The sequence below is a fragment of the Lepidothrix coronata genome, unplaced genomic scaffold (genome assembly GCF_001604755.1).
Source record: "Lepidothrix coronata isolate B3197 unplaced genomic scaffold, Lepidothrix_coronata-1.0 Scaffold347, whole genome shotgun sequence".
Lineage (NCBI taxonomy): Eukaryota > Metazoa > Chordata > Aves > Passeriformes > Pipridae > Lepidothrix > Lepidothrix coronata.
Window position 1 is genome coordinate 207,139 of NW_016690527.1, and position 26,340 is coordinate 233,478.

The 26,340-nt window shown below is 44.1% G+C and overlaps 2 protein-coding genes across 5 annotated transcripts in view; one reads left to right on the forward strand and one right to left on the reverse strand.

Annotated features, from left to right (window-relative positions):
- Positions 1–5,078, forward strand: part of KCNJ6 (potassium voltage-gated channel subfamily J member 6) — a 171,143-nt gene extending 166,065 nt beyond the window's left edge. For all 3 annotated transcript variants that reach the window (XM_017838570.1, XM_017838569.1, XM_017838571.1), the window contains one exon: positions 1,828–5,078. In XM_017838570.1, the coding sequence (XP_017694059.1) occupies positions 1,828–2,153 (326 nt within the window). In that variant the 3' untranslated portion in view covers positions 2,154–5,078. The remainder of the gene's footprint in view (positions 1–1,827) is intronic.
- An 18,618-nt stretch (positions 5,079–23,696) lies between these two features.
- The window catches only part of DYRK1A (dual specificity tyrosine phosphorylation regulated kinase 1A), a 72,603-nt gene continuing 69,959 nt past the window's right edge, over positions 23,697–26,340 (reverse strand). Inside the window, exon 13 of one of the 2 annotated variants that reach the window (XM_017838568.1) lies at positions 23,697–24,678. In XM_017838568.1, coding sequence (XP_017694057.1) covers positions 24,670–24,678 — 9 coding nt within the window. In that variant the 3' untranslated portion in view covers positions 23,697–24,669. Of the gene's footprint in view, positions 26,151–26,340 lie in introns of both variants that reach the window. The other variant, XM_017838567.1, reaches the window with a different exon arrangement.

Below are 26,340 nucleotides of genomic sequence, written 5' to 3' on the forward strand. Positions count from 1 at the left end.
CTTTCCATCCCCTCTGTCCCAGCCTGGAGCTGCAGGGGGTTGTTGTCACCCAAGAGCTCTTTGAGCTGCCACATTCCTCTCCCTCCATCATTCTGGGGGGGGAAAAGTATCCTTTAGAATACAAATCACACAGGACATCACACAGGAGGCGATTTTGTCACAGGGTTTGTTGTCCTTCCACCCTTCCCACCTGTGAAAGGAGAAGAAAAACGGTAAGACCTTGGTATTTCCATTTGTGCATTGCTTGAGAATTGAAATGCAAACCTGTCTTGTCCTGCAAGAACAAAGAGAAAACCGAAGGCTTAAATATTTCTGTCAGACATTAAGAAAGAGAAATTAGGAGCAGAGAGCACAGCGGGAGGACGGAGGGGGTTTTGCTGGGTCCAGTGCAGCAGCTTTCCCAGGACAGCTTTCCCTGACAGCCAGTGCTCCACAGGATCCAAGGCACTGCAGGAAGTGAAGGGAAGCACTGGAGAAGGGCTGAAGTACCACAGTGTGGTGGCAGCTGGGAAACGTCTTCCTAAAGGTAACACCACAAGTGAGAAATACAGAGTACCCAGAAACAGCAGTTTTCACCCCTCAGAAGCAAGATATGAGAGCAAGAACGAGGGCAGAATTACCTGGAGCACTTTGCACAACCCTGAAAAAAGACTGGGGACAATAAACTCCCAGTGTTGGCTCTTCACGAGCCCATCCATGTGACTTTACCAGTGCAGAGAGAAAATGGACATTTCTAAAGTCTGCCATTTGTGCTCTCTAAATTAAACACTTCTTTTAATTGCTTGTGATTATCTTCTAAATAAGTGAAGTGTGGCAGGTTAAGTAACTTTATTTGCTCTGTATTCAATAAATACTGTTCAGCTGAAGTTTGCTTAGTCATACACAGCTAATAATGTGCAATAATCAAAAGAAAATCATCACATTCTCTCCATGTACTCCTATTTTGTTGGCATCGTGTTTTTGCCTCTTAAATTCATTTCTCCTGATATTTTTCCTGCTCAGCTGGGTTTTCCCTTCCACTCCTGAGCATTAATATTTTAATGTAGTGCTTCTCCAAGATGTTGGTGTGAGATGAAGCGGGTTCTCCAAGTCACAGGTCCCTGCCATGGCCAGGTGTTTCTTCGCCCAGAGGACACTCTGGGAGCTGCACTGAGCTTGGAAGAGCTGCCTCTGAACAAAAAACAGCATTTTTTTTGCCCTGTAGAGTGAAGTTCAGCAGAGCTGTGAAGGGAATGTAGCAGAGAAATTAGTCCCAGTTATCCCAGTTCAACATCACCACTATCACACGTCCTTCAGCGGTTTTGGTGATGTTTGTGCGTTGGCCACCAGCCCAACTCTCAAATCTTTTTAAATAAAAAGTGACTCCTACCTTCAGAGGAGCCAAGTTTTGGGATCACAGGCTCGGTGGTGGGTTCCAGCAGAGGAATGCTGTTGTGTAAATTCCTGTTAGTCTGGGCAAGTGCTGAACTTGGCAGTGGGACCCGGAGGATGGCACAGACACTCTTGGTAAACCACCTGAGAGACCCTTCAGCAGGTGAGTTGATGAAATCCAGGAAGAAGGACTGCACTGGATAAAGATGTGTTGATCTTTGCTGACAGACTTAGCACTGGTTATTATGCACATGCACAGATGGAAAGGGCGTCAGAGATGTTTACACTCTAAAACTGCTTTCTAAGCTCAAATTCATACGATGTCAAACCTGATTTCTTTTCTGGCGTTTCTTTCATACATTTCTCTTATTAGATGGGAAAAAAATTGATTAAATAATTAAAGATTTGGGCTAGCAGCGGGTCCTTATTACAGCACTTCTTCCTTCTGTGTTCCAGGGATGACCTGCCAAGCCCGAAGCTCCTACATCACGAGCGAGATCCTCTGGGGTTATCGCTTCACCCCCGTCCTCACCCTGGAGGATGGGTTTTATGAGGTTGACTACAACAGTTTTCATGAAACCTATGAGACCAACACCCCAGTTTACAGTGCCAAAGAGCTGGCAGAGATGGCCAGCCGAGCAGAACTGCCCCTCACGTGGTCCGTTTCCAGCAAGCTGGACCAGCACGCGGAGCTGGAAACCGAGGAGGAGGAGAAGAATCAGGAAGACCAAAATGAAAGAAACGGTGACGTGGCCAACTTGGAGAGCGAGTCCAAACTGTAGAACCAACAGAGGCACAAAGGCCACGCCACCTCCTTCGTCTTCTCCCTCTTGGCTCCCGGTTTCTTTCTGTGACACGCCTTTAATTCTTTTTTTTTTTTTTCCTTCCTACGATTCTCAATCCCTGGAAAATAAATACTCCAGATGCGAAATATCTGCCTACCCGATTCCAGCTCCAGAGATTCACAGACTCCAAGGCGTGGGGTAAAGCTGCAATAGCCACTGGGGATGGTGGAATCTCCATCCCCACCCTGGCAGTGACTGCTGGTTCCACCTCTCCAGGGTCAAGACCTCCAGGTTTATCCACCACAAAAAAACCCCCACCCAAATGCAATGGAAATACAAGCAAGGGGTTTAAAAGGAAGGACTAATTCATCCAAGCGGACCTTGACTCTGGTTTTTACGTGTTTCAGGACAGCTCCACAAGCTGGGGGACAAACCTCTGTGAAATGGGCCTTGCAGCTTTAAGGGGAAGGTGAGCAGAGGGACCTGCAATCCAACAAAATACTGTACATATGCCTTATGTAACTACTTTCTCTTTACATTTAGTAATAAACACCGCATGTACAAAAGTACTGTAGTAAAGAACTTCTAAATAATGTACACACAGACGTGTAACTAATGTAGGTTTAGAAACAAGAGTCCTAGAAATATCGGGATGCAAAAAAACTAACTCCCCGTCGAGTAGGAATTTCTCTTCAAATATTTGGAGTGTAATATTGATAATTTCCCCCCCCGCCAAGGCTCTTCTAGTGCATGACATTTTCTTCAGTGTACCAGACTGGCAGCTATTTAGAGAACCTCACTGTTTGCCAAACAGATCGTTTCACTGACTCTAAAAAGCCATAAGTCTGGGAGAGGGCAGGGTAGATAAATCCTAACAGAACTCCTGAGATACTGTGAAAATGTTTACAAATAAGGCAAAACCGGTTCCTGGTCACTCTTTTTTGGGGCAGTTCGACCTAAAATTTAGGCTGTGGCAAACTCATGGCTAAACAGAATTTCCTGCATACTCTTAATATAGCGAGCATGTTTCATGTAGAGGTATTATCCTTTATGTGCAATATCCAGGGAAACTCCTCCCTTCTCCCCGCCCAGACCATGGGAATTCAGCAGTTTGCTACACCAACAGCACAAGCCATTGAAAACTGAATTAGATTTTAGCTGCTCAGCTGGGAAAGAAACAGCTGCATTTCACGTGAAGCCAAAATCCACGAAATTTGTCATTTTTTTTTTTTTTTTGCCAGCAGAGTCACGGGTGGCACAAACAGCCCTGGGTGTGTGTTTCAACGGGGTGTCCCAGCTAAACACACGGATCCTGCCACCCGTGCTCGGGGGGAGAGAGAGCTTCTCCAACGAGTTTTCCACCTTAGGTAGCTGTAAATCACTGTAAATCCTGTACATTCCACCTCAGCAAACTTTAAAACTGTCGGGGCGGAGAGAACCCGCATCGCTTACGCAGCAACACCCCCGTGAGTCGGGGAGCTCAGCCCCGCCAAGAACTGCGTTTCTGCCGGCAAAGGAGAAGAAGCTGCAGCCTTAACTCTGTTTTTGTTTGGGTTTTTTTTTCCATACCTGCCTGCTCCGGGAGGAACGAACGCACCGAAGAGAATCCGAAGCGCGTTTTGTTTTTTTGTTTTTTTTTTTTGTACAGAAACATTTACGTTAAAACAGAAGAGAAAGTAATTTAAAAAAAAAAAAAAATTAACCTCAGGAGAAAAACTTGGCAGGCAGGTGGAAAAATTTGCACTGTGATATAGCTTTCACGTTAAATTCACACCTATTTTCCTTTCTTTGATTATTTTTCTTTGCTGGTACAGCCGCCCCTTGCTGATTTTCAGGGCGTGGCTAATCTGGGGCTGGGGGAGTTCTGCAGGTCCTCCCTCTGCAGGGGTAATTCCCGTTCTCCCTGTGCTTCCCACCGAGGAGGGTGTGGGGAAGGAAAGGGTCGCGCAACAGGGACTGGCAGACCAGGCTGGATGGAAGGAGGGGGTTTGTGTTTCAGCTCTGAACATTTGCCCCTAAGAGGCTTTCCCAAGGCAGCAGGATGCAAGGAATGGTGCAGAATAAGGAATTTTGGTGACCCAGTAAAGGTTCCTTACACTCAAATCCCGGGAGGCAGCGCCGGGCTGGGACAGACCTCCCCACGCTCATCCTCCCGCCGAGTGCTCCAGCCCATCCACCCCAACCCACCCACGAGGCTACTACTGAGAGTTCTGGGGGGAAAGGTGGCTCCCCAGCCCCAGGGGAAGCAGAGGAGCCAGGGTAGCAGCACCCCAAGCCCACGATCCGTGTCAGTCCTAGCGGGAGCAAAGCGTTCCTCTGAGGAGAAACCGGCTTTTTGCTCCTGTGATTTACTGGGGCCGCTCCAGAATCCATTGCTGCAGTTTAACAAAAATTGCATTGACTGGAACAGCAGCTCAGGGCCCTGATTAAACCTTTTTTTTTTTTTTTAATTTTTTTTTTTGTGTCCTTTTAGCACAAAAAAACCAGACTTTCCACCACTGGGGCATGCGCATGTGTGAGCTATATTTTTGTGAATAGGGCACTTCAAGCTTAAAATGTGTGTGTTTGTCTCTCTCTCTCTCTCTCTCTCTCTCTCCCCCTGTATTTTATTGTCTTTGGTATCAATGTAGTACGGACTGTAAAGTTTATGAACTCTCATTTTTGTAACATAAGCTTTAAAAAAAAAAGAAAAAAAAAAAACAAAACAAAACAAAAAACAAATAGAAGCCTCCAAAGCTTTCAACGGGGGAAGCTTCATGGAAACTTTGTACTAGAATGTCCCTATCAAACACCTCTATTTTTCTACAATGATTGATTAAGCAGTTTAACAATGTATTTTGTGTCAATGATTTCAACTGAATTGGTAAAAAGACAATTAAGAATCGAATGCTGTTAATTAACAATGGATTTTCAAGCCGTATATGCCGAGTGGTGTTTTCATTGGCAGGAAATAGTATAACCTGGGAACTTCATCCCTCAAGCCTAAACAATATCCCATGGAAAGCTTGGTTCCCTATGGGAATATTTTTGGCAAATCACATTTTATGGAACACGAGTGTAACATCTCAACATAATTGACTACCTAATTAATCAAGACTCATTACACCTCTGTATCATTCACTAAAATATTTTGATGGCTTTTCCTCAGAGTATCTTGTGATTTCCAGGAGCAAAAGAGTTTCCAGAGGTGAATGTGGGCTCTCAGTGATCTCCTGCAGCTTCCAATTCTTTCTTCAACCATCAGAAACGCTGCAAATGTGCTTTGTTTAGCTTAATGCCCAGAGTTACACAGTCCTCTCTGACTCCTTCTCCCTTTTATTTTTTTCCTTTGTTTTTTTTTTTAATTTAATAACACACTATTGTTTTTCCCCCACCCAAGTTTCCAAACCAAGTCTTCCAGGTATTAATAACAGACACAGACCTCCTGCTTTCAACGGAGTAACACAAATTCCTTCAGCCAATTAATCAACCTCAGGCCTATTATTTAGCAGTAAATTCCCTCTTCACCAGCATTAAAAGAAATCTCAGAAATTCTTCCCAAACAAACATCCAAAAATGCAGATGTTCCCTTAGGTGTATGTAGCTGTTATGATCTAGAGCTTTGCCTTAGAACACCAAAGCCATGGGAGCCATCCCAATAAATTTAAACTTCTGAGAGGTTCCCCGTTGCCAGACGGGGTGGGACAAACACCAGGACGTTGGCAAATGGTTTGGAGTTCACTTCAAGCCTTTGGCTTTAAGTCTGGGTTCCTCTGCTGGAGTTAAAGGGGCTACTCAGGCCTTTCCAAGCCAGGGAAGAAATCCCTGTTCTGTGTCCAGCCACAGGGCAGAAGTTCCCGTTTAGCTCAGCTGCACAATGTTGGGCTGTTCAGGAGAGGGAAGACCTGGATTCACGGCTCTCTTCAGCCCAGGGATGGTCAAAGCCATGTCCCACTTCTCCAGAAGAACCAACCCTGCTGTGAGAGCACCAGCAGATCCCCAGCACCGATTCCAAGGGATAACTGGCTCTTGAATTCCCAAAAAAGCCCAAAGAAACTTTCCTCTTCCAGTGGAAGGTGTCCCTGCCCATGGCAGAAGGGTTGGAACGAGAGGATCTTTAAGGTGCCTTCCAACCCAAACCACTCTAGGATTCTATGATTCTATAATTCTACCACTAAATTAAATCCTTGGGGTTCTTAAAGGAAGAGTGGACAATTCCTCATCCCCTGGGTTCCTCCAGTTCTTTAATGTGGATGTGAATTAGAAGCTCAACACTGAAAACAACTTGTCCACGTGGCAATGGGAGGGTCGGGCACCTTGTGTAGGACATTCCTGAGCAGCCCCCACCAGAGCTTCTGGCTGTGAAACATCAAGTTTTCACTATTCTGGTACTCTCTGTCCACCAAAATATCCTTCTTTTCACAATATCAGCCTCCTTCACAGCCACATTGCCACACTCAGACCCAACAACATGAGAAGTTGGCTTCTCTTCCACTCTTGTTCCTTCAGCTCATGAACGAGTTGTTTGGAAACACGAAGACCAGGCATAAATCTTGGCTTTGTGCTGGAAATAATTCTTAAAGACAAGACCTGAAAGCTGTTATTTATTGATTATTTCCTGCGGGAGTTTTAAACTTTCAGGATTTGGCTTTTTGAAAGGGAAAGGCGGTGTCGACATTCAGGATTCATTTCATGGATTTAGTTCAAGCTTATTTCTCCCACTTTTCTTAGATCCTCTGGATTTCCAGAAATTATAATCCAGTGGCAACTTTCAATGTAAAGCTGTACTTATTTTACCACTTGCCATTGTCCCATTTTTTGCCAGGATCCTGGTGCTCCAACACGGTTTCGCACAGGGAGCACACACACGTCACATCCAAAGACAGAGCTCTAAAGACGCTCAAATATCTCCCCATTTCATCTCAAGTGTGAAATCTGTTTTCTATTCTAAGCAAGTTCACAACTATAAACCACAGTTCTTTCCTCTTTCTCCCCAGCTCACGTGTCGTTCACACAGAATAAAAACGTACAAGTTTTAAATAACACCAACTGCTGTTAGTGGTTTTTCTCAGAGGAGAGAACCACCCCTACTTTTTTCCTCTTTTTTTTTTTTTTATTAAATCAAAGGCAGCAGCTCCAAATTCAGAGTCAAAACTCAAGGAAAGTGAAGCTCATGAAGCTCTGGAAGCTCCAGCACCATCCTGCTCCCAGCTTGCTTTGAGGTCTCCATCAGCCACTCTTCCAAGCCACGGAGCTGTTTTCCCTCAAGTTATTGTAGGAAATCACTTGCACTGATTTTCTGGGAAGTTAAAACAGGAAGAACTGCTGGAGAAGTGCTACCCCACCACACTTTTCCTCCACATGTTGGCCTGGAGTCCTCTGGACTCCCTCCAGTTCAGGAAAGGAACGTTCCTGGCACGCGAGCAAGAATCCTCACAACCCCTCTCCCTGGAGACTTCCCCATCAGGGTGTCCCAAATTCCTCTGTGAAATATCCCTCCTAAATGATGTGTGATGATGGTGTTTGAGGTGCTTCTAGCTGGGAAAGGATGGCAGTGTGGTGTTCAGTGCTGGATCCTCTCCACGTGCTCCTCCTGCCAACCTGAGGATGCAGAGCTGGAGCCTCAGAAATCTCCTCAAAATGCGACTCCAATCTAATTAAAAAATGGCATTTTCTAAAACAGGTTATGGTATCTTAACAAGAAGTGCCTAATCTGAAAACTTCAGTCAGGTTGGGCGTGGGGAATCCCAACTCTTACACTCGGAAGTCATTTTAATGAATCCTGCTCAGGCGGTGACAGAAGTCACTTCATTTTTCACTTCATTTTGGTTTAGAGGGATGGGATGCAGGAGCTCCAAAATCGCTGCCTGTGCTGCTCAGAACTGCTGAACACTCTCCAGCTCTTCCCAAGCTCAGCAGGGATTAGGAGGCACTTCTGGGAAGACCATCTGCTGAGCTGACTGTGGGAGAACCCGGTGCTGCCTTTTTGCTCCTGCTTTGGGGCTCCCCGGGAGGTGATGGAGTCAGGAGAGGTCTCCACTCACCCAAATCCCACCTGCATCCAACACATGCCAAAGTCCTGAAGAACCCACACGCTGGGGTAGGTTTTAGGCCCATTTTTAAGCACCCTGGGGATGACTGAAGGCACTGCCCAGAGTGTTAAAGGCTTCCAGACAAGGCTGAAGAGTGACTTGAGCCTCTCAAAGGCATTTTAGTGGAATTGGATTCGGGTACAGCAGTGGGGCAAGAGGAGGAGGCTGCAGAGATTGTCCTCGTGCTGGAGCTTTTGTAGGAAAAAAAGGAAAACACCACAGCAGGGAAAAAATAAATCCTCACTTTTAATAAACTCGACCCTTAAAATGTGGAAAAAAACATAAGACACTTCTGATCAAAAGGTAAAATCACCACAGAACCCCAGAATGGTTTGGGTTGGAAAGGACCTTAAAAATCATCCAGTTCCAACCCTCTGCCATGGGCAGGGACACCTTCCACCAGACCAGGTTGCTCCAAGCCCCGTCCAACCTTGGACACTTCCAGGGATGGTTCACAGCGAGTCAGAAAGATCCCTGGAAAGGAGGGACACGAACAAGTGCAAAGCCCGGAGATGAAACCCAACAAAAGTCTTGGACAAAGGGCAGGGCCACTGGAATCAAGGCTTCCAAACTCCATTCTGTGGCCATTTTTTACTGTTTATGTGCAGGTGTCATTTCTTTGAGGTGCACAAAATTACTATTAATTAATATAATAAAGTAAAGCACGACCGAAACCGTTGCATAAGAAAGGTGACTGAGCAAATCATCACCACGAAATCTGAAGGATGAGAAGAGACAGGGGAGAGAATTCATGATTTGAACCCCGTGGAGAACAAAAACAGGAAAAGAAAACAACACAGGAAAATATTCCTGAAAAAAAAAAAATGGCAAAGTGTGGTTTATTTCATAAATTTAAATAAACTCCTTTTCCTTTTTTTTTTTTTTTTTTAATGACAGCATTTGTCCTCTCTTTGTGCCAACACACTGATTGATTTGCCAAAAAATCTTCATGGCCATAAAAATATGGCCTTTCAAGAGAGTTTCTAGCTTTGTGAAGAAATCCTGAATTTCAGGTCTTTAATTATTAATTCTTGAGTAATCTGTGGGTTAGTGCTGATATTCAGCACAAGATCAATATAGTGAATTGCTTCAGAGGCAAAATTAAATCACATCCCAAAAATGAAATCGTATCACTTAAAAGCCAGAATGGAATATTCCATCCACAGTTGTTTTTTTTTTCCCCTCACATTCCCAAAATAAACTAATGAAGCGTTATGGTATTAGAACAAAATGTTTTGTTCATCCGGAGTTTTTCTTGAAATAGGTTGAAAAAAACCCCATTTCTGCTCAGCTTTGCAGATAATGAACAAATTCAGGCCATCAAATTAAAGTCAGTTTTCCCACTGCAAAATTGAATAAGTATTAATTTTATATTTTTTTATATTTTATTTTTTTTAATAAAATACACTCTTGGGGATATCTGACAGGGAAGAAATCTGCCATTAAGCTCAGCTTTACAACATGAGTCAGTCACTGCCATGCCTTTGATTACAGCTAAAATTAAACCCTTCCCAATCTGACATCCTGCACATTTTCACACACACACACACACAAAAAAACCACAAATGGACTTGTGAAGGGTTTGGACCGAAATGTCGAGGATCCACCTGGGATTTAGGAAGTGTAGGCTCAGCTTCCTGCTGTATCTGACTCAGAGAGGCATTTTTAATCTTAGATCATCCGAAATAGGGAGCTGCAGAAGCTCAGGCCACGGCTCCTTCCTCCGCTGTCTGGTTCTTCCCATCAGGTTACAAATTACCAGGCAAGCTGTTGCAATCTCTGAGGGGATATTCGGGAAACAGGGAAAAGAGACAAAACTTTGGGCTAAAAGGAAAATTTCTGGGCGGATCTACCATAAAATTCACGGTGGAGAAACTCCGTTGCAGGGTTAAAAAGGGCTTTTTTCCATTATTATTTCCATATTATGACTATAAATTCCAGTGTTTCAAAAGGTTAAAAGTTATAAGATTATCTTAATATTAAGATAATATTATTAAGAATAATATTTAAGTGGGAAGATACTTTTTCAATCAGTTTTGAGCTCCTAAATGGGTGAGATCACTATGAAAGCTCAGCCTTCAAGCACTGTTGTAGTAAGAGCTTCAGTATTTTTCTTGGGTTGTAGAAGAGAATTAACTTTAACTCTTGATTGATCATTATTTGGAGTGGAATAAACTGAGTGGAATTAAAGCCATTTAAATCTTGAGTTGAGTGCCATAAACTGATTCTGTGCAATCAAAGAAATCCCCTCCAAATTATACCATCAGTTAATTTAGATCATCAGGAGACAAGACTCAGCTACAAAGCTGGAGATGACAGATAAATATGAAGAGAAAAGGCAGCAATGCAGCTTTATTGGTAAGCTGGATAAACATGGGAATAAGTGGACTAAACAGTCACAAAAAAATAGGAGCTGTGAGGAGGAAAATTAAATCTGTACATCCAACTACTGTGTTATTATTCATGGAGAATTATTCTCCAGTGCAAAGGAGAAACATAGGAAAGAAAAGATGAGTTTTGCTAATTTACACTTAAATTTATAATATAGAAATTTGCATTGAAATATAAATTCCATTTAAATTTTTGGGCCCTAAATCTGAGTTGATCCACGGGAACAGACAAGGCAGGAGTGGAGCAGAGAAATCGGAGTTTTTTCTTCTGATTTATTGCCAGAGGACAGGATGGGACAGAAATGGGGACAGACAGGGAGAAGAGAAGGGGTCGAAGAGACCAAATAAACTCCCACAGCACCTTCTGGAGGGACTGGGAGAAAACCTCTGCAGAAAAGCTGAAGGAGCAGCTCTAGGGAGATGATCTTTGGGAGATCCCACCGAAGAAACCCAGAGAGGGGGAGAATTCCAGCAGTTTGGTGGTTCAAAGGCCCCAACACGGAGCATCATCCCAAGATTTCCTTGAAGAGGAAGCTCCCCCACACCCCTGTGAGGGTGTTCCTGCCCAAGGGAGGGCGTGGGACGAGGGACAGCAGGGGCAGAGGGAGAGGATGGTGACTGCAAGCTGGGGGATGAACAGGAGGAGGGAGAGGGTGGAGAGCTTCGTGCTGGGCTAAAACGTCACAAAACCCACACAGCTGGGAAGAAAAGGATGAAAACAGAACAAAAATGTGCCTGAGAGGTCGGACAGGAGCCCTTTGAGGGGGCAAGGGAAGGAAGAGAGCAAAATCAAAGGAAGAGAACAAAAGCCAAGGAAGAGAAGAACAAAAGCAAAGGTCCCTTCGCCTTTCCATGAGCTGTTTCTTCTGCTCCCCAAAGTTCTGGCTGCTTTTCCCCCTTTTTTTTTAATACTGAAAATGCTATATTTATTATATATTATGATGATTTATTTATAAAATAGCCAAGGGCTTGCTTGACATAAGAACTGTGAGGCCACAGATGGAACTCAGTCTGAGCTCCCCGGGTTTGTCGTGCAAGGCAAAGGTGGATCAGAGGGAAACCTGGAGCTGCCAAACTGAACATCAACAACAGTCAGGACAGACAAATTTAAAGTGGTTTAAATATCATTTCAAAATTAAATGGTTGGAGTGGACAGCCCAGAGATTGTGGTGTGTGAACTGTGACAGTCACATTAAAACACGGACTGTGGGATTGACCAAAACCCCACCAAAACCAACCTCAGAGGGGGTGGAGGAGACAACCACTTTCTTCAACAGCAAATATTTAGTTCATGTTGACTTTCCATGCCTGGAAGTGTCCAAGGCCAGGCTGGATGTGCCTTGGAGCAACCTGGGATAGTAGAAGGTGTCCCTGCCCGTGGCAGGGGGTGGGACTGGATGAGCTTTAAGGTTTGTTCCAACCCAAACCATTCTGGGATTCTATAATTCTATATGACACAGGAGTGGAGGTCAAACTGCTCCATAACGTCATATCCCCTCTAAACTGAATATTTAGATTGAAGATTGCATTGAAACTGGGTTTTTTTAAATAAAAATCACAAAAAGCAGGCAAGGATTTAAGCAAATTCCATGCACCACCAAAACCTCAGTCCTGGGAATACGAGTCATTAAAACACCCCCCCAACCCCCACACCTGAGTTAATATATATATTATATATATATTATAATACATATTTTTTCCTTACGTTGTTAAATAACTGAGAAACAGGCTCTAAGACTTATTTTGTTATGGAAACAAAGAAGAGGAGAAACAGCATTTTCTATTTTTCAGTCCCCTGCTGGTTTTAAAGAACTGGGTGCACTCAGAGAGAGTTTTACATTATGGCAATAAATTATTACTCCCTTCGTGCTGAATTTTACATCACATTAGAAGACTTCTGGAAAAGGACCAAGGATAGCAAAAAAAAAAAAATAAAATAAAATAAAAGCCAATTCTTCATGGAAAATTATCATTGTAAGATGAAAACTCAGGAAACTGTTGCTTTTATACAAAGTAACCACGAGCCTACATCAGTATCTGATCAGCATAAATACCAGTGATAATGTTGTTGAGTGTCTTGCTAAAATGTGCTGGAAGAAGAGTAAAAAAGTAACATTTTCACCAGTATTTTAATTCTGTGATTTTTTTTTTGTTTTTTTCCACGAGAATTGAAGCTGCTGTGACACGAGTTTGGGAAATTTGGTCTTTGAGCACAGGAGCAGAGCTGAGCTTTAAGGTCAGGGGGGTGCTCAAATACCTTTCCCAAATTAGTCTGCGAATGTCACAGGAGCTACTCAGATGGTCTGGAACCCATTTGGGGTTGGAAGTGACACATCCCTGAGTTCCCTGCCCCAGGCTGGGCTGCAGGGCCCTTCTACTCCCTCCCCACTGGGCAATAATAACCAGGGCGTGCCCCTTTCCAGCCTAATTCCAGAGTCCCCCTCAACCTGCTGCCTGATCCCAGGGATCAGCCAGGGAGGGATATGGTTATGCAACAACCAGGAGCCATCAGCAGAGCTGGCTGGGAGAATTCTGGGAGAATTTCCTTCATTTGCTGCAATAAAAAAAAAATAAATCTTGCTGGCTTGGAAAGGCTCTGCTGGTTCTCAGCGAGCAGGAGGAACCACGAGGAGTATTTCTGTGAAACAATTCATTTCACAGGGGGGTTTTTTGGTTTTGGTCTCGTCCTGATCCATGAAAATTGATGCTTTGCTTTAGATTTCTTAAGAACACTTGGAAGTGTTGATGTTATCACTGGTTAAAATCTGCCATCATCCCACAGAGTCCCGGGGAATCACCAAGGGTGGAAGAGACCCTCAGGATCATCCAGTCCCAGCACCTCAATCACCCCTAATCCACGTCCCCAAGGGCCACATCCAGGTGCCTCTGGATCCCTCCCAGAGATGGTGACCCCACCACCCCCCTGACATCCTGCATTTCTACCTTAACACTGAGAAGGAAAGATTTTTATTTTTTTTTTTTTTTTCAAAAACCACCACATTTCTGCTATAGAGTGCAAATCAGGTCAGAGAGGCTCAAATCATGCCAACAGATTTCTTTAACCCTCACTGGGAAGAAGAGAGGGAGGTACCAGCCACACAACTCTTCCTCCAGTTGCACTCCACGGAAAAATCCCTGTTGCCTTTTCCACTGATTTGTTTTCCCTCCATACCCTCAATGACTGGAAAATAACAGGGTCTTGCCCCCTGAAAATTACAACTGCACGACAATGGATGGATTTCATAAGGGTTTTTTCCTTCTTTCCTCTTTTTGTCCAGCTCAAATCCTTCCCTTTCTCCGAGCTTTGTCCGCTCTGCTTTCTTCCCGTCACGTTCCACCCTTGACTGACGTGTCCAAGTGCTCCTGGATCAAATGGAGCCCCTCTGCAGTCACCTGATACAGCACTTCAGCTGTTTCTGGAAGGTTTTGCCTCTGCTGTGGGTTTGGTTTGCTCCAGAAATCCAACTTGCCGAGGGCCCCTCCGATGCCCCAGCTCCAGAAACTCGCATTTTATATTCCATTACTCCGCTGCCACGACTGAGAAACATCCCCCTGCAAACATATCTTGCTATTTTTACCGATCCCCCCCCGCCAGCCCGACGTTCTCAGGTTTCCCCCCATCACCAGCTGGGGGATTTTTTTCAGTGTCTCATTATTATTAATAGCTGCCCATCCTTCAGATCCCTCACCTCAGATTCACTCCCAGTTATTTCTGTGTTGACAGTTGCAGCCTCTGCACTTCATCTCATCTGTCGTGTGTGTGTGTGTGTCTTCCCCTTCTTGAGTTATGTTCTGAAGCATCATACCCCCAGTTGGAACTTTTGCCTCTCTGCCCCCCAGAAACAGCACAAATTCCACCCTGCACTGCTGCAAATGGCTTTTTAAATTCCTTATTGAACACCAAAACATCCTCTTAGTTTTCCTGAATTCAGCCCTGAGAGGTTTCTTTGCTCGTGATACACAAAGTCCAGCACTGCTGGATTTTTGCTTTCTCATTTCTTTGGGCAGAGTCTTCTAAACTTTTGCTTTGTCTCTTCACTTGAGACAAGTCACAAACTGCTCAGGGCTTTTCCTCTGTTTCCACAGTGAATGAACAGAGAGACCCATCTGGCAAAAATACCATCTTTTCCCTTATTTGCTGTATCCATTTGTGCCCCTGAGAGAAATTGTTCAAACATAACCAAAAAGACACAAGACTGACACAATCTTTTATAAAAAACTCCATTATCACAGATTTTTGCAGCAGGGTGTGGAACTCAGAGACAGAAGCGAAGGAGTTTGGCTGAAGCTGCACTGAAAATCTGGCAGAGGGATGGATATAGAGCTTCATTTTTTAAGAATCAAATCAGTGCCTTAACCCTCATGCCACAGAAACGAAAAATCAGAGGTTACCAGCACTCCAGTGCAGAGGAAGGGGCTGCACCCACGTGGATTTAATCTCCTCTCTCGTGCCCAAAAGCACATCCTGCTCTCCATCCACTGGCACTGGGAGAATGATGAAGGGATGTGTCTGCAGACATTTCCTTTCACACAACCATGGAATGGTTTGGGTTGGAAGGGACCTCAAAGATCAACCAGTTCCACCCCCTGCCATGGGCAGGGACACCTTCCACCAGCCCACGTTGCTCCAAGCCCCATCCAGCCTGGCCTTGGACACTTCCAGGGATCCAGGGGCAGCCACGGCTTCTCTGGGCAACCTGGGCCAGGGCCTCCCCACCCTCACAGCCAAGATTTTCTTCCCAATATCCCATCTAACCCTGCCCTCTGGTAGTTTGAAGCCATTCCCCCTTGTCCTGTCCCTCCAGCCCTTGGAAATAGTCTCTCTCCATCTTTCCTGGAGCTCCTTCAGGTCCTGCAAGGCCACAATCAGGTCACCCCAAAGCTTCTCCTCTCCAGGCTGAACAATCCCAGCTCTCCCAGCCTTTCCTCCCAGCAGAGCTGCTCCAGCCCTGGGATCCTCTTGGGGCCTGCTCTGGCCTCTCTCCAGCAGCTCCATGTCCTTGCTGGGCTGTTCCCCAGGGCTGGAGCAGCTCTGCAGGGGGGTCTCACCCGAGGGGGCAGAGGGGCAGAATCCCCTCCCTCCCCTCCTGCCCACACTGCTTGGGATGCAGCCACATGTTAGGAATATTCTCTCCTTCTTCCAAATTAATATTTGAGGGGAAATCACACGAGATGTGTGTTGGAATAAACAAGCCTTGTCTCGTTTAATAAAAGCATCAGCAGCGAACCTGCCAAAATAACTTCGTCAAAAACTTCCCTGAAGAGAACACCTTAAAATGAAGTTAAAAAAATACAAATAAAACAGTGCAACGGCAAAGCATTTGTTTTTAATGGCTTTAACTCCTGCAAAGTGTCAATGCAAAGCACAAGCCTCATTAGAATTTGGGTGGCTGGTGCTTCTAAACATAGTGGGGGAATTTGGTGACCAGGGCAGGGTGACCAAAAAAATCTGGTGACCAGCACCCACAGCCAGGGCAAACAGCTCCTCCAGCCACACTCCCAGGGCACAAGACATGATTAGACAGGGCCAAACCACCTCAGAGCTGCTCAAAAACCACTTTATTCCAATATTTCTCCATATTTTTCTAGTACCCTCTACTGAGCCAATCTGAAATCTATCCCAGATAATGAGGAAAAGTTACTTGTGAGGTTTGTTGTTTTTTTTTTTCCAAACTAGAGGAAAAGCAAGTCAGTAGAAATGTGCCTGCTCGGATCTGCTTTTTCCTGGTTCTCCTCTTACCCCTCCCAAATGCTTCCCTCCCTGGGGTGGATTTTCAAACACGCCCTGGGAGCTCCCAGCTGTGGGAGTTTGGCCAACGCTCAAAAAAAAAAAACGGGACAAGGAGCTTTTCCCTGTAATGGAGCTGGATGTGGATTGGGGGATAAAGGAGGAGGCTGCAGGGACAAGGAGCTTTTCCCTGTAATGGAGTTGGGGATGAAGGAGGAGGCTGCAGGACGGGAAGGCTTCAAGAAAGCCCTTAAATGGTCACAGAGATCTTCAGGGTCTTCTCCCCAACTCCAGCAGGCACCCACATTTCCAAGGGAGTAACTCCAGGACTGAGCAGCTCTCTGTGCCTGGAAGGAGCAAGGAAGTTGTTTCCCAACTTTCAAGAATTAGAATTGATTGGGAGACACAATTTGCTGCGGTCCAAAGTGATTTTCTGTCCTTGGAAGTGCTGAAATCCAGATTTTTCTCGGTTTTCCTATGATTTTTCTCACCTGAAATACGTTTGTGCCCAGGACAGAAAGGATTTGGTGTGTCCTTAGTGACTGGGAATTAATTCCTGGCTGGGTGCTGGTTCTCCTCAGGGTGTTACTCATTTTAATTTAGTATTTCCTACAAGCTTTCCTTTCCCTCCTTGGTCCCAAGGAGACTCATGGGAATAAATTATGCCAGCTCAGCAGAGCAAAGCATAGGAATAAATTCTGCTCCTCACCCTCTTCCCAAACATCCAGTAAGGTCCCAATCCAGAGCTTTTGCTCATCACTTTGAATACTTTTGCAGCTTTTATTTCCATGGTGGGAACTCCTCCCTCCAAACCAGATTCCTGCTGTCCCTCCCTGCTCCCAGGATCCCATGGAGCAGCTCCACAGGAGCAGAAACCCTTTATCCAGGTGGCTTTGAGCCTTCTGTTCACCCCCAGGAATCCTCCCATTCCCTTTGTTTTCCCAGGGATGCAGCAAAGTAAAGGACAAACACTCCTCTGCCAAGAACAAGCTTTCACTCTTTATCACTTAAATAAAAAAATCTGGTGATTCCACTCAACTTTTCATGAGTTGGGAAAGTCCAGAGCACTGTCATTATTATTGTTTTCTATTCCCAGGCAATTTGGTTTGTCCTTTATCTCCCCACCACATTGGATTCCAGTCAGGAATTAATTCCCAGTCACCAGCACTAAGGACACACCAAATCCATTCATATTCCAGGTGAGAAAAGTCACAGAAAAATGAGAAAAGTCTGGATTTCAGCACTTCCAAGGACTTTCCAAGGAAGTTCCTTTGGACCACAGCAAATTGTGTCTCCCAAGTTTTTTTCCCCGGCCTTTTGCTCAGGAAATTTCCATCTCAGTATTCAGGGAACAGAGTCCCTTTTTCACGCCTGTAAAACAAAAGGTTGCAAAGACAAAACCGAGCAGAAAACAGTGAAATAGTTGGAAGAGAAATAAAGGCATTGATGGGACATTTACAGAGCTCAGAAATGGACCTCAAATGGGAAAAATGGCAAAATTGGCAACATGTGGAGGACCAAAGTCTCTGAATTAAACTAAATTAGGTTCAGGAGAACTTAATTAGAATTAGATAGTGGGAAAAAAAAGCATAAAAAAAGATGTTCCCTCCTTCCTCAGAAGAAATAAGAATGAAGAAAAGGGGGTTTGAATAGATGACAAAGTTACCTCAGCAGAAATTATATTTTCAGTTCCTTTCTTGCCTGTTTTTCTAACTTTAAACACCGATAATGATACACTTGTCCCTTTTGTTCTCCTTTTCCTCATCCTGTCCTTTCCCCCCGTTTTTTAACTCTTAAAAGATGGTTGAGTGTTTGCATTTATGCTTGGAAATCATGGATAACTTTAAAACCAAACCATTTGTTTCACTTGATACCCCAATTTTTCCAAAGCCTGTTTGAATTATTTTGTTTGAATTATTATTTGTAATTTGTGAGATTCAACTTTTAATTCTTATTTCATTGGAGGTGTTTGTTTTATTCTGGCAATGATCCTTCAAAAAGCAGAGTTGATGGTGGGGCTTCCAGAGGAAAAACTGCTTTAAGAAATATAAATTAATTTCTTGCTTGTAACAAAGATCTTAAAACTTAAAGAGGATTTTCACTCTTCAAGATAAATGGCTTTACAAAGCTGGATGGTTCCAACTGTGTTTTGGAGCAGGAGAGGGACTATTTTATTGCTCCTTATTTGAGAAGGGGGGAAAAAAAGATACAGAGGTGAGAAAATGAGATAGGAAAGAAGAGGATGGAAAAAAAACAAACCCTGAAAGATGGAAATATTTGAAACGAGGAGTGAAAACAAAGAAAAGATGGGGAAAAAAGTGGTGAGGAGGGAAAGAAGGAAGAGCTGCCAAAGGGAGAGCAAAAATAAATATAAATCAATTAAAAAAAATTAAAATAAATTAAAAATAATAAAAATAGAACTGAGGAGAAAAAGTAAATTGAAAGAAGCAAAGCGGGGAAGAGAAGGGACATGGAAAAAGAAAGGAAAAAAAGGGGAGGGAAAAATAAAATCTGAAAGAAGGGAAAAGGAGAAAAAATCAAAATGGGAAAAGGAGAAAAAAGTAAAATGTGGGAAGTGTAGGAAGGGGGAGAAGGACAGTGTGGAAAGCAGGGGAAGGGAGGGAGAAGCATAAGAAAGGATGGGAATTTGGGAGTGGGGAGAAAAGGACTTGAAATATTCTTGTTCCTGAAGAGGGAGATGAAGTAAAGTTTCAACTGAAAAGCAAATTAAAATCATTTCAGCCAAAGTTACAGTGTTGGACTTTTTCTTCAGACAGAACTCTCCCACTGTTGCCATGAAGGAACTCTGTGACATCTCTGATTTTCCAAGATCACTGGAAGAGATTTTTCTCCTGAGATTCCTGGATTTGTCCTCCCAGGTCTCTGAGGTGATGACACTCAAGCTTTGGGAACTCAATTCCCAGGGAATGGGCACGGCCCCAAGGCTGCCAGAGCTCCAGGAGGGTTTGGACAACGCTCTGAGGGACAGGGGGGAGTGTTGGGGTGTCCTGGGCAGGGCCAGGGCTTGGACTGGGTGATCCTTGGGGGTCCCTCCCAACTCAGGATATTCTGTGATTCCCTGATTCCATTCCCTCAGCTTATTTTTGACTCCAAAGGTCTCCAAACTGGGAGTTTCCTTCAAATACAAACTATAAAAGGGTTTGTTGCATTGAAACTGCTGTTTAGCTCCACGTGCCCCGTTCAGGATGAGCCTTTTTTCCATCCTCCTTATCCTTTCAGTCTCAGAATTATCTCACTCCACCAACTGCTGGCATTTGATGCTGGGAAGGAGTCCTGGAATCCTCAATGAGCTGCTTGGTGGGAAAATCTGAAGGGAAAAGAGGCTCTTTGAAACACGGCAGTGAGTGGGAAAGACACCTTCAGCTGGGATGGGGGGAGAGCCACCCTGGAGAAGCCCCCTGGAGCAGAGAGGTTTCTGCTTCAGATCTTCCACTGGGATCTCCAGAACAAACCAACTCTGCATTTGTTTTTCCACAGATCATTTTCCAGTCACTCACTCACTCGCTGCTTTCTGACAATCAACATCCATCAAATCCATCTCCTTCCCTCTCCCTTCTCAAGGGGAGACCTGCAGGAGGTGGATTTGGTTATTAATTCCTGCTGCCTTAGGAATGCTACTCCTTTCATTACTTGGGACCGTAAAGAACAGCCATAAAACCTGAAGTTGCAAGAAATTGTTAAAATATATGTGATTTTGCAAGAGATTCATCAGCCCAGCAGGACTCCTCCCTGGGGATCCCACAGCACTGGATTTGAGAGGCAAAGTTCTTAACTCTTTTCCCACAGAATCACAGAAAGGTTTGGGTTGGAAGGGACCCTAAAGATCATCCAGTTCCAACCTCCTGATGTGGGCAGGGACATATTTCACTATCCCAAAACCTCTCCAACCTGGCCTTGGGCACTTCCAGGGATGGGGCAGCCACATCTTCTGTGAGCAACCTCTTCCAGTTGGGACCAATCCAGGGATTACCTTGAAAATGAAGCCCCATTTCTTTATACACAAACACACACCAGGAAGCAGGAAAGCCAGAAAAGAAGAAAGCTCCCAATTCAGATCTTCCAAATCCCAAACTCCTGCCATCCCAGTGCCTTGAGCAGCAAGAACTGACTCTAAGCAGGAAACTTAACAGGAAAACACACTGCAAACATGTTTAGAGAACTGTCCTGCTTCAAACACACCAACTCTCAACCCCCTTTAACAAGTAGATGCTTTGAATCCAAATGTTGGTGTGTGCACAACTCCAACAGCAATGCAAACGTGGTTTAAAAAATTAAGCAATCCTTTAGACTTTCTGGAAGGAATCAAAGTGCTCACCTATTGCTTCACTGGAAAAACACTGTATTCCCAGAAAGTTTTCATGACAGACTCTCTACCAGGAGGCTGCAACAGCAATTGGAAGAGCCCAAAGGGCTGATGCATCCAAGAGAACATGGCATGAACTACAAAACTATTCCATGTCCTAAAACAAGGAGAGAAGCCAAATTTCAAACCATTTCTGCACTTTGTTAGCAGCTACAAATTTGATCTGCAAAAGGAGATGTTCTAGAAAATATGGTGCTACCAGACACACACTGAGACATTAGGAGAACTGTTTTCCAGGACTCTGGAGTGTGCAGCACTGGGGAGCAGAAAACCATGGAATCATAGAATGGTTTGGGTCAGAAGGCACCTTAAAGATCATCAAGTTCCAAAATCCTGGTGAAACTGTTCCTACAGAGACCTGGAGACCAAGGGCTGGACTGCACAACTTCCCAGAGATGGGAAATGCCTCTTGCAAAGGTGTGCAGGGAAGAGAACGAGAAAATTCCAGTCACTACATAAGGACTTGGAAGTTCATTGCCTTGTTTAGGATCAAAGAATGGTTTGGGTTGGAGGGGACCTTAAAGATCCTCCAGTGCCACCCCGTGCCATGGGCAGGGACACCTTCCACCACATCAGGTTGCTCCAAGCCCCATCCAACCTGGCCTTGGACACTTCCAGGGATCCAGGGGCAGCCACAGCTTCTCTGGGCAACCTGGGCCAGGGCCTCCCCACCCTCCCAGAATTTCTTCCCAATATCCCACCTAACCCTGCCCTCTGGCAGTCTGAAGCCATTCCCCCTTGTCCTGTCCCTCCATCCCTTGTCCCCAGTCCCTCTCCAGCTCTCTTGGAGCCCCTTTAGGCCCTGGAAGGGGCTCTCAGGTCTCCCTGGAGCCTTCTCTTCTCCAGGTTGAACACGCCCAGGATGTGACTGAACTCTGTGATGTTCTGCAACATCTACCATAAAACACAATAAACAGAAACTACAAACCCTCTCAGGTCTGGGCAGATCATACAACATTTGAAAGGGCTTGTCTGGAGAACTGCTGGAATAAAATCAAGGCATCTCAATCAGTAAGGAAAAAAACCAGCTCAACTGTTGTCATGAGGTGGAGACATAAATACCAATCACAAATTTCCAACATGAGGTGGCATCTGTAGGACCCCACAAAACCAGGGATAGGGAACAGAAAACTGCACTTTGGCAAAGTGCCTTTCTTTGCTGGACAGATCTTGTGCTACTTTAATGTGCTTCATTCTAAGGAAAATATCCCAGGATCACTGAGGTTGGAAAAGCCCTCCCAGCCCATGGATCCCCCCTGTGCCCCATCCCCACCTTGTCCCCCAGCCCAGAGCACTGAGTGCCACGGCCAGGCCTTCCTGGGACACCTCCAGGGCTGGGCACTCCAAACCTCCCTGGGCAGCCCCTGCCAAGGCCTCACCACCCTTTCCAGCAGGAAATTCCTCCTCCTGTCCAACCTGAGCCTCCCCTGGCACAGCTGGAGGCCGTTCCCTCTCCTCCTGTCCCTTGTTCCCTGGGAGTAGAGCCCGACCCCCCCAGCTCCCCCCTCCTGTCAGGGGGTTGCAGAGCCAGAAGGTCCCCCCTGAGAGAATTAAAATAAGTTACAAAAATACTACAAAAATTTATCGAAACTCAGGAGATGCACACTCTGCAGTCACTCCACTTTGAAGCCACTTACTTGTGGCATTTTGACCAGAAAGACACTTCCAAGCTACTCAGAAGTTCCAAACAACGACCTCACTGAGATGTGTTGGTTCTGTAAATCAACATGACATGTTCTGTGTCGCGAGGGCGGAGTTTTCACTTACTCCCTCCTTAAAAAGGATGTTCCTGATGGCTTTCAACAGGAATTCTTCAATGGGGATCGACCTTCCAAGGTGTTTTTTTCCAGTTATCAAGAATTAAATGTAAGAACATCGGTGGTTTAATGAAAACAGTGATGGTGGAGTGATAAACAATGGAGAGAAGTCACACCTACAGGTGAACCCAAGCCTTGTGCAAACCAGCCCCCTCCAGACCCCATTATACTTACAGGATGGGAGCCTAAATCCTGGGAGAGCAGCAGTTCCCAAAGGACTGAGGAATCATGATGGATAATCATCTAAATTTACAATCTTTTAATGCAAATAACTGAGGCTGAAAGGTTTCAAAAATGCAATCCTTGGAGGTATCAACAAAACAAGCCACGATATCAACTGAGAGGTTCGAGGATGGACCTGCACGTCCTGCACACAGCAGGACTGAAACCATTCCCAGGGGCAATTCCACGCTTTAAGAATGGGTTTTAAAACACCTGGAGTTTCAGAAGAGCCATAAAAGCTTTACAGTTAAAGAGGTTTAAGGAACTCCATCTACAGAGGTTATTAATTAACATGTTTTGACGTGGATAAAGTGAAATAGTTTCACACTAGAGTCGTTATTCGTCCTTCTAAGAGGCTCTGATGGAACTGAACAGTCCTGGAACTCAAGGAGGACAAAGAGCATGGAAAACCAACTACCTGCACCACTCCAGAGACACGAGAAGGATCCTCACACTTGGAAGGATCTAGAGGAAAAGCAGCTTTTTCAAATTCATGTCCTGCTGCACCCAAAAGATGCGGGAACAACGGGATTGGCCCCTGGGGATAACGACATGCCAGGGCCAGCATTCCACTCCAGGGTCACTCCTGGCCTTAAAATCAGCTTGTCTGGAAGAGCAGGAAGCTGCAGAGAACATCCAGACTACCAGAGGAGGAGAGAAAGAACTCAAACTGCAGGCACAGTCCATGAGAAATGGAGCACAGAGCTGCGTTCACACACCACTCATTTGCAGACCTTGCTGTTTCAATTAAAAACTCCAAATTAGCTGTTAGGCCGCCAACTTTTACTTTCACATTCTTAATTCCGTTTCAATGTATCTGATATTTACATATAATAGTATAATTATACCTACCATACCATGGCTTGGAGTAGGTTAATTGCATAGGAAGATTTACTAATCGTTTACATTTTTTTTCTTTGTTGTCGGGTTTTTTTTTTTCCTTAAATTACTTTTTTTTTTTTCTTTTTTCCCTCTCTCTCTCTCTCTCGTTTTTAAAAAGCACAGTAAAGAGTCTGAGGACAAATTATTCAACTGTTTATCATACATAAGACTGCATGACTATAATACAAAGGGCTTGTCTTTTCATTTAACGTTACAATATACACAGCAAGTCCGGACTAGATCTTACAATCTGAACACAGGTATTTAACCTTTTCCATGCTGTTTATGTTTACAATGCACAGAAGTCCTGTAACCAAACTGTGTAGTAAAGCACACAAAACTGGACTGTAACATAACACAGTATGCAGAAGCACTGGATTTTTTTTTTTTTTTTATGATTTCTTCTTGATGGAGATATTATTTCTTTGAACTGCTTTTATTTGTTTTTTTTGGGGCGCTCGCTAAAGGTGTGGCAACTGGAGCACACGAAATGTTACCCAGATTTCATATTACCCTTATAATTCCTAGACAGCAGTAAGTACTGGATTCCTTTTTTTTTTTATATATATATTGCTAAACTCAGCGTTCCTGGTTCTAAGGGCGACAGCCTTCCAAATCCTGTAAACTTCTCCCAGTTACTGAGCTTCCAAAAGAAAACCATAAAGACAAAAAAAAAACCAAAAACCAAACCAAATGGAAACAAAACAAAAAAAAATAAAAATAAAAAAAAAATCCCACTTTCATCCACAGGGTCGATGTGTCGATACCAAAAAGGAAATCGGTTGATCGAGGAAACCATGATTTACAAAAAAAAAAAAAAAAAAATAAAAATGAGCATCCCGAGGGTTTTCGTTCCCGTTCACATGGTGAGTCAGCTGCTGCGTTGCCACTGTGAGGATTAAAAAATTCCACCTTTTCCACGGAAAAAAAAAAACAAACCAAAACCCACGACTCGGCCGCACGGAATTGACCATTTGCTGCTAAATTCACTTTTCCAAGGGCTTACTGGCAGAGGTAGATCACTGCTTCTGTAAGAGAGGATGGGCAACACTGGGCATCTGGGATGGGCAACAGAGGGATTCGCCTTGTTCTTTTCCCAAGTTTTTCACGCAGCTTTTACCCTTTTTTTTTTTTTTCCCCCCTCCCCACACCAATCAAATCTCTGGATGGGCCCATAAATTTTGCAACTGCCAAGCTGACTGTGTTATATTAAGGCAGCGTTACCCAAAAATTAGGCACCTGTTAAATACAGCCTGCTAACCTCAGGTCTCATGTGAGTGTTTTGCTTTACTCAGAACTTATTGTTTTGGACCTGTTCATGCAATCAAGGTCTTTTGCCTTCAAGTTTACAATTATGTTAATAAGGAATACAAGAATCAACTGCTGGTTTCATAGCTTCTGGTTCTAAGTGTCCCTTTTGCCTTCAGAAGCCTGAACACACTGATAATGTAACAGATGTTATAGTCTCCAAGTAGATGTCAATCTATTATCTTCAGTACACAGATTGCTGTAAATGTATTGGCTATGAATTCAACAACAGTTCCAGTTTTGTTTAAGCAATAGTACAGCCATAATTTTCAACTGACATTTAAAAATGGTCTAGTTACACCTTGTGTCAAAGTGCAGAACTGCTACATTATTGGTTACAGACATCTATGTGCTATAAAAACAGCTTTGGTACAATAAATTATCAAAAAAGAAAATAAATTTTTGTAAAATTCACAGCATAATTGTGAGGCAAAAAAGCAGTCACATAAAATTCTGCATTTTTTTTTTTTTTAAAAATGTTCAGGATGAACAGAAGACGTCTTTGTGCAGAAGTAATGGTGGAGAAACCACGTGCCGAGAAAAAAGCAAAAGAAAAAAGTAAAAAGCAGGAAGGGACACAGTTGTAGCTATTTCCATCAAAGCAAACCACTACTCCTGTGACCTTCAACCAATAAGGAAGTCAACTTTATGACACACGCAAAGTGACCTTGCAATACCTTACAATAAGTGGGTCACAAAAGTCTATTTTTTAAAAGAAAGGCCTCTTGAATTACCCATTCTCTGTGTTTTCAGCATTAAGGACTGTCTGCAAAAGCATGTCCAAAAGTGATTGCATCTGAAATGGTAGGCTCTTCTAACTTAAGAGTCCAAATCCATAAGGCCAAAGGTTATCCCAAAGACCACCACTTAGACCTCCCCAGGACTGGCCAGGACCGACCCGTTGATTGCTTCTCAGTGCACCTCAGTTATGAAACCAGTCATATTCCAACACTAACTGCCTGCGGTCTCCAAAAGGTGGGACCCACAGAATCCCATCACAAATTGCTGCTTTGATCCTCAGTAGATTCAGAAAAGGAGAGTTCTGCTCACCGCCACTTCGCATGCTCAGTGTGCCTCACCAGCTCCGTCACAACCGTCCCTTTTTACAGCTGAAGAGTTTTAGGTTTTGTGTGATCTGAAGGTCCCTCTTGCTTACAGTACTGCATTTCTGTGCCCATGTTTGTTTGGGGAACTAAAAAAAATATATATATTAACTCACTCCCCCTCCCCACCCGAAAAACTTCAAAGGGCCTTTTCTCAGAAACCATGTGCAATGCCTTTAAAAAGAAAACTAGTTTGCAACTACGACTAAGGTTTGAACAATAACCCCCTGTTGAATGAGAGCAAAAGAAAAAAAAAAAAGAAAAAGAAAAAAAAAAAAA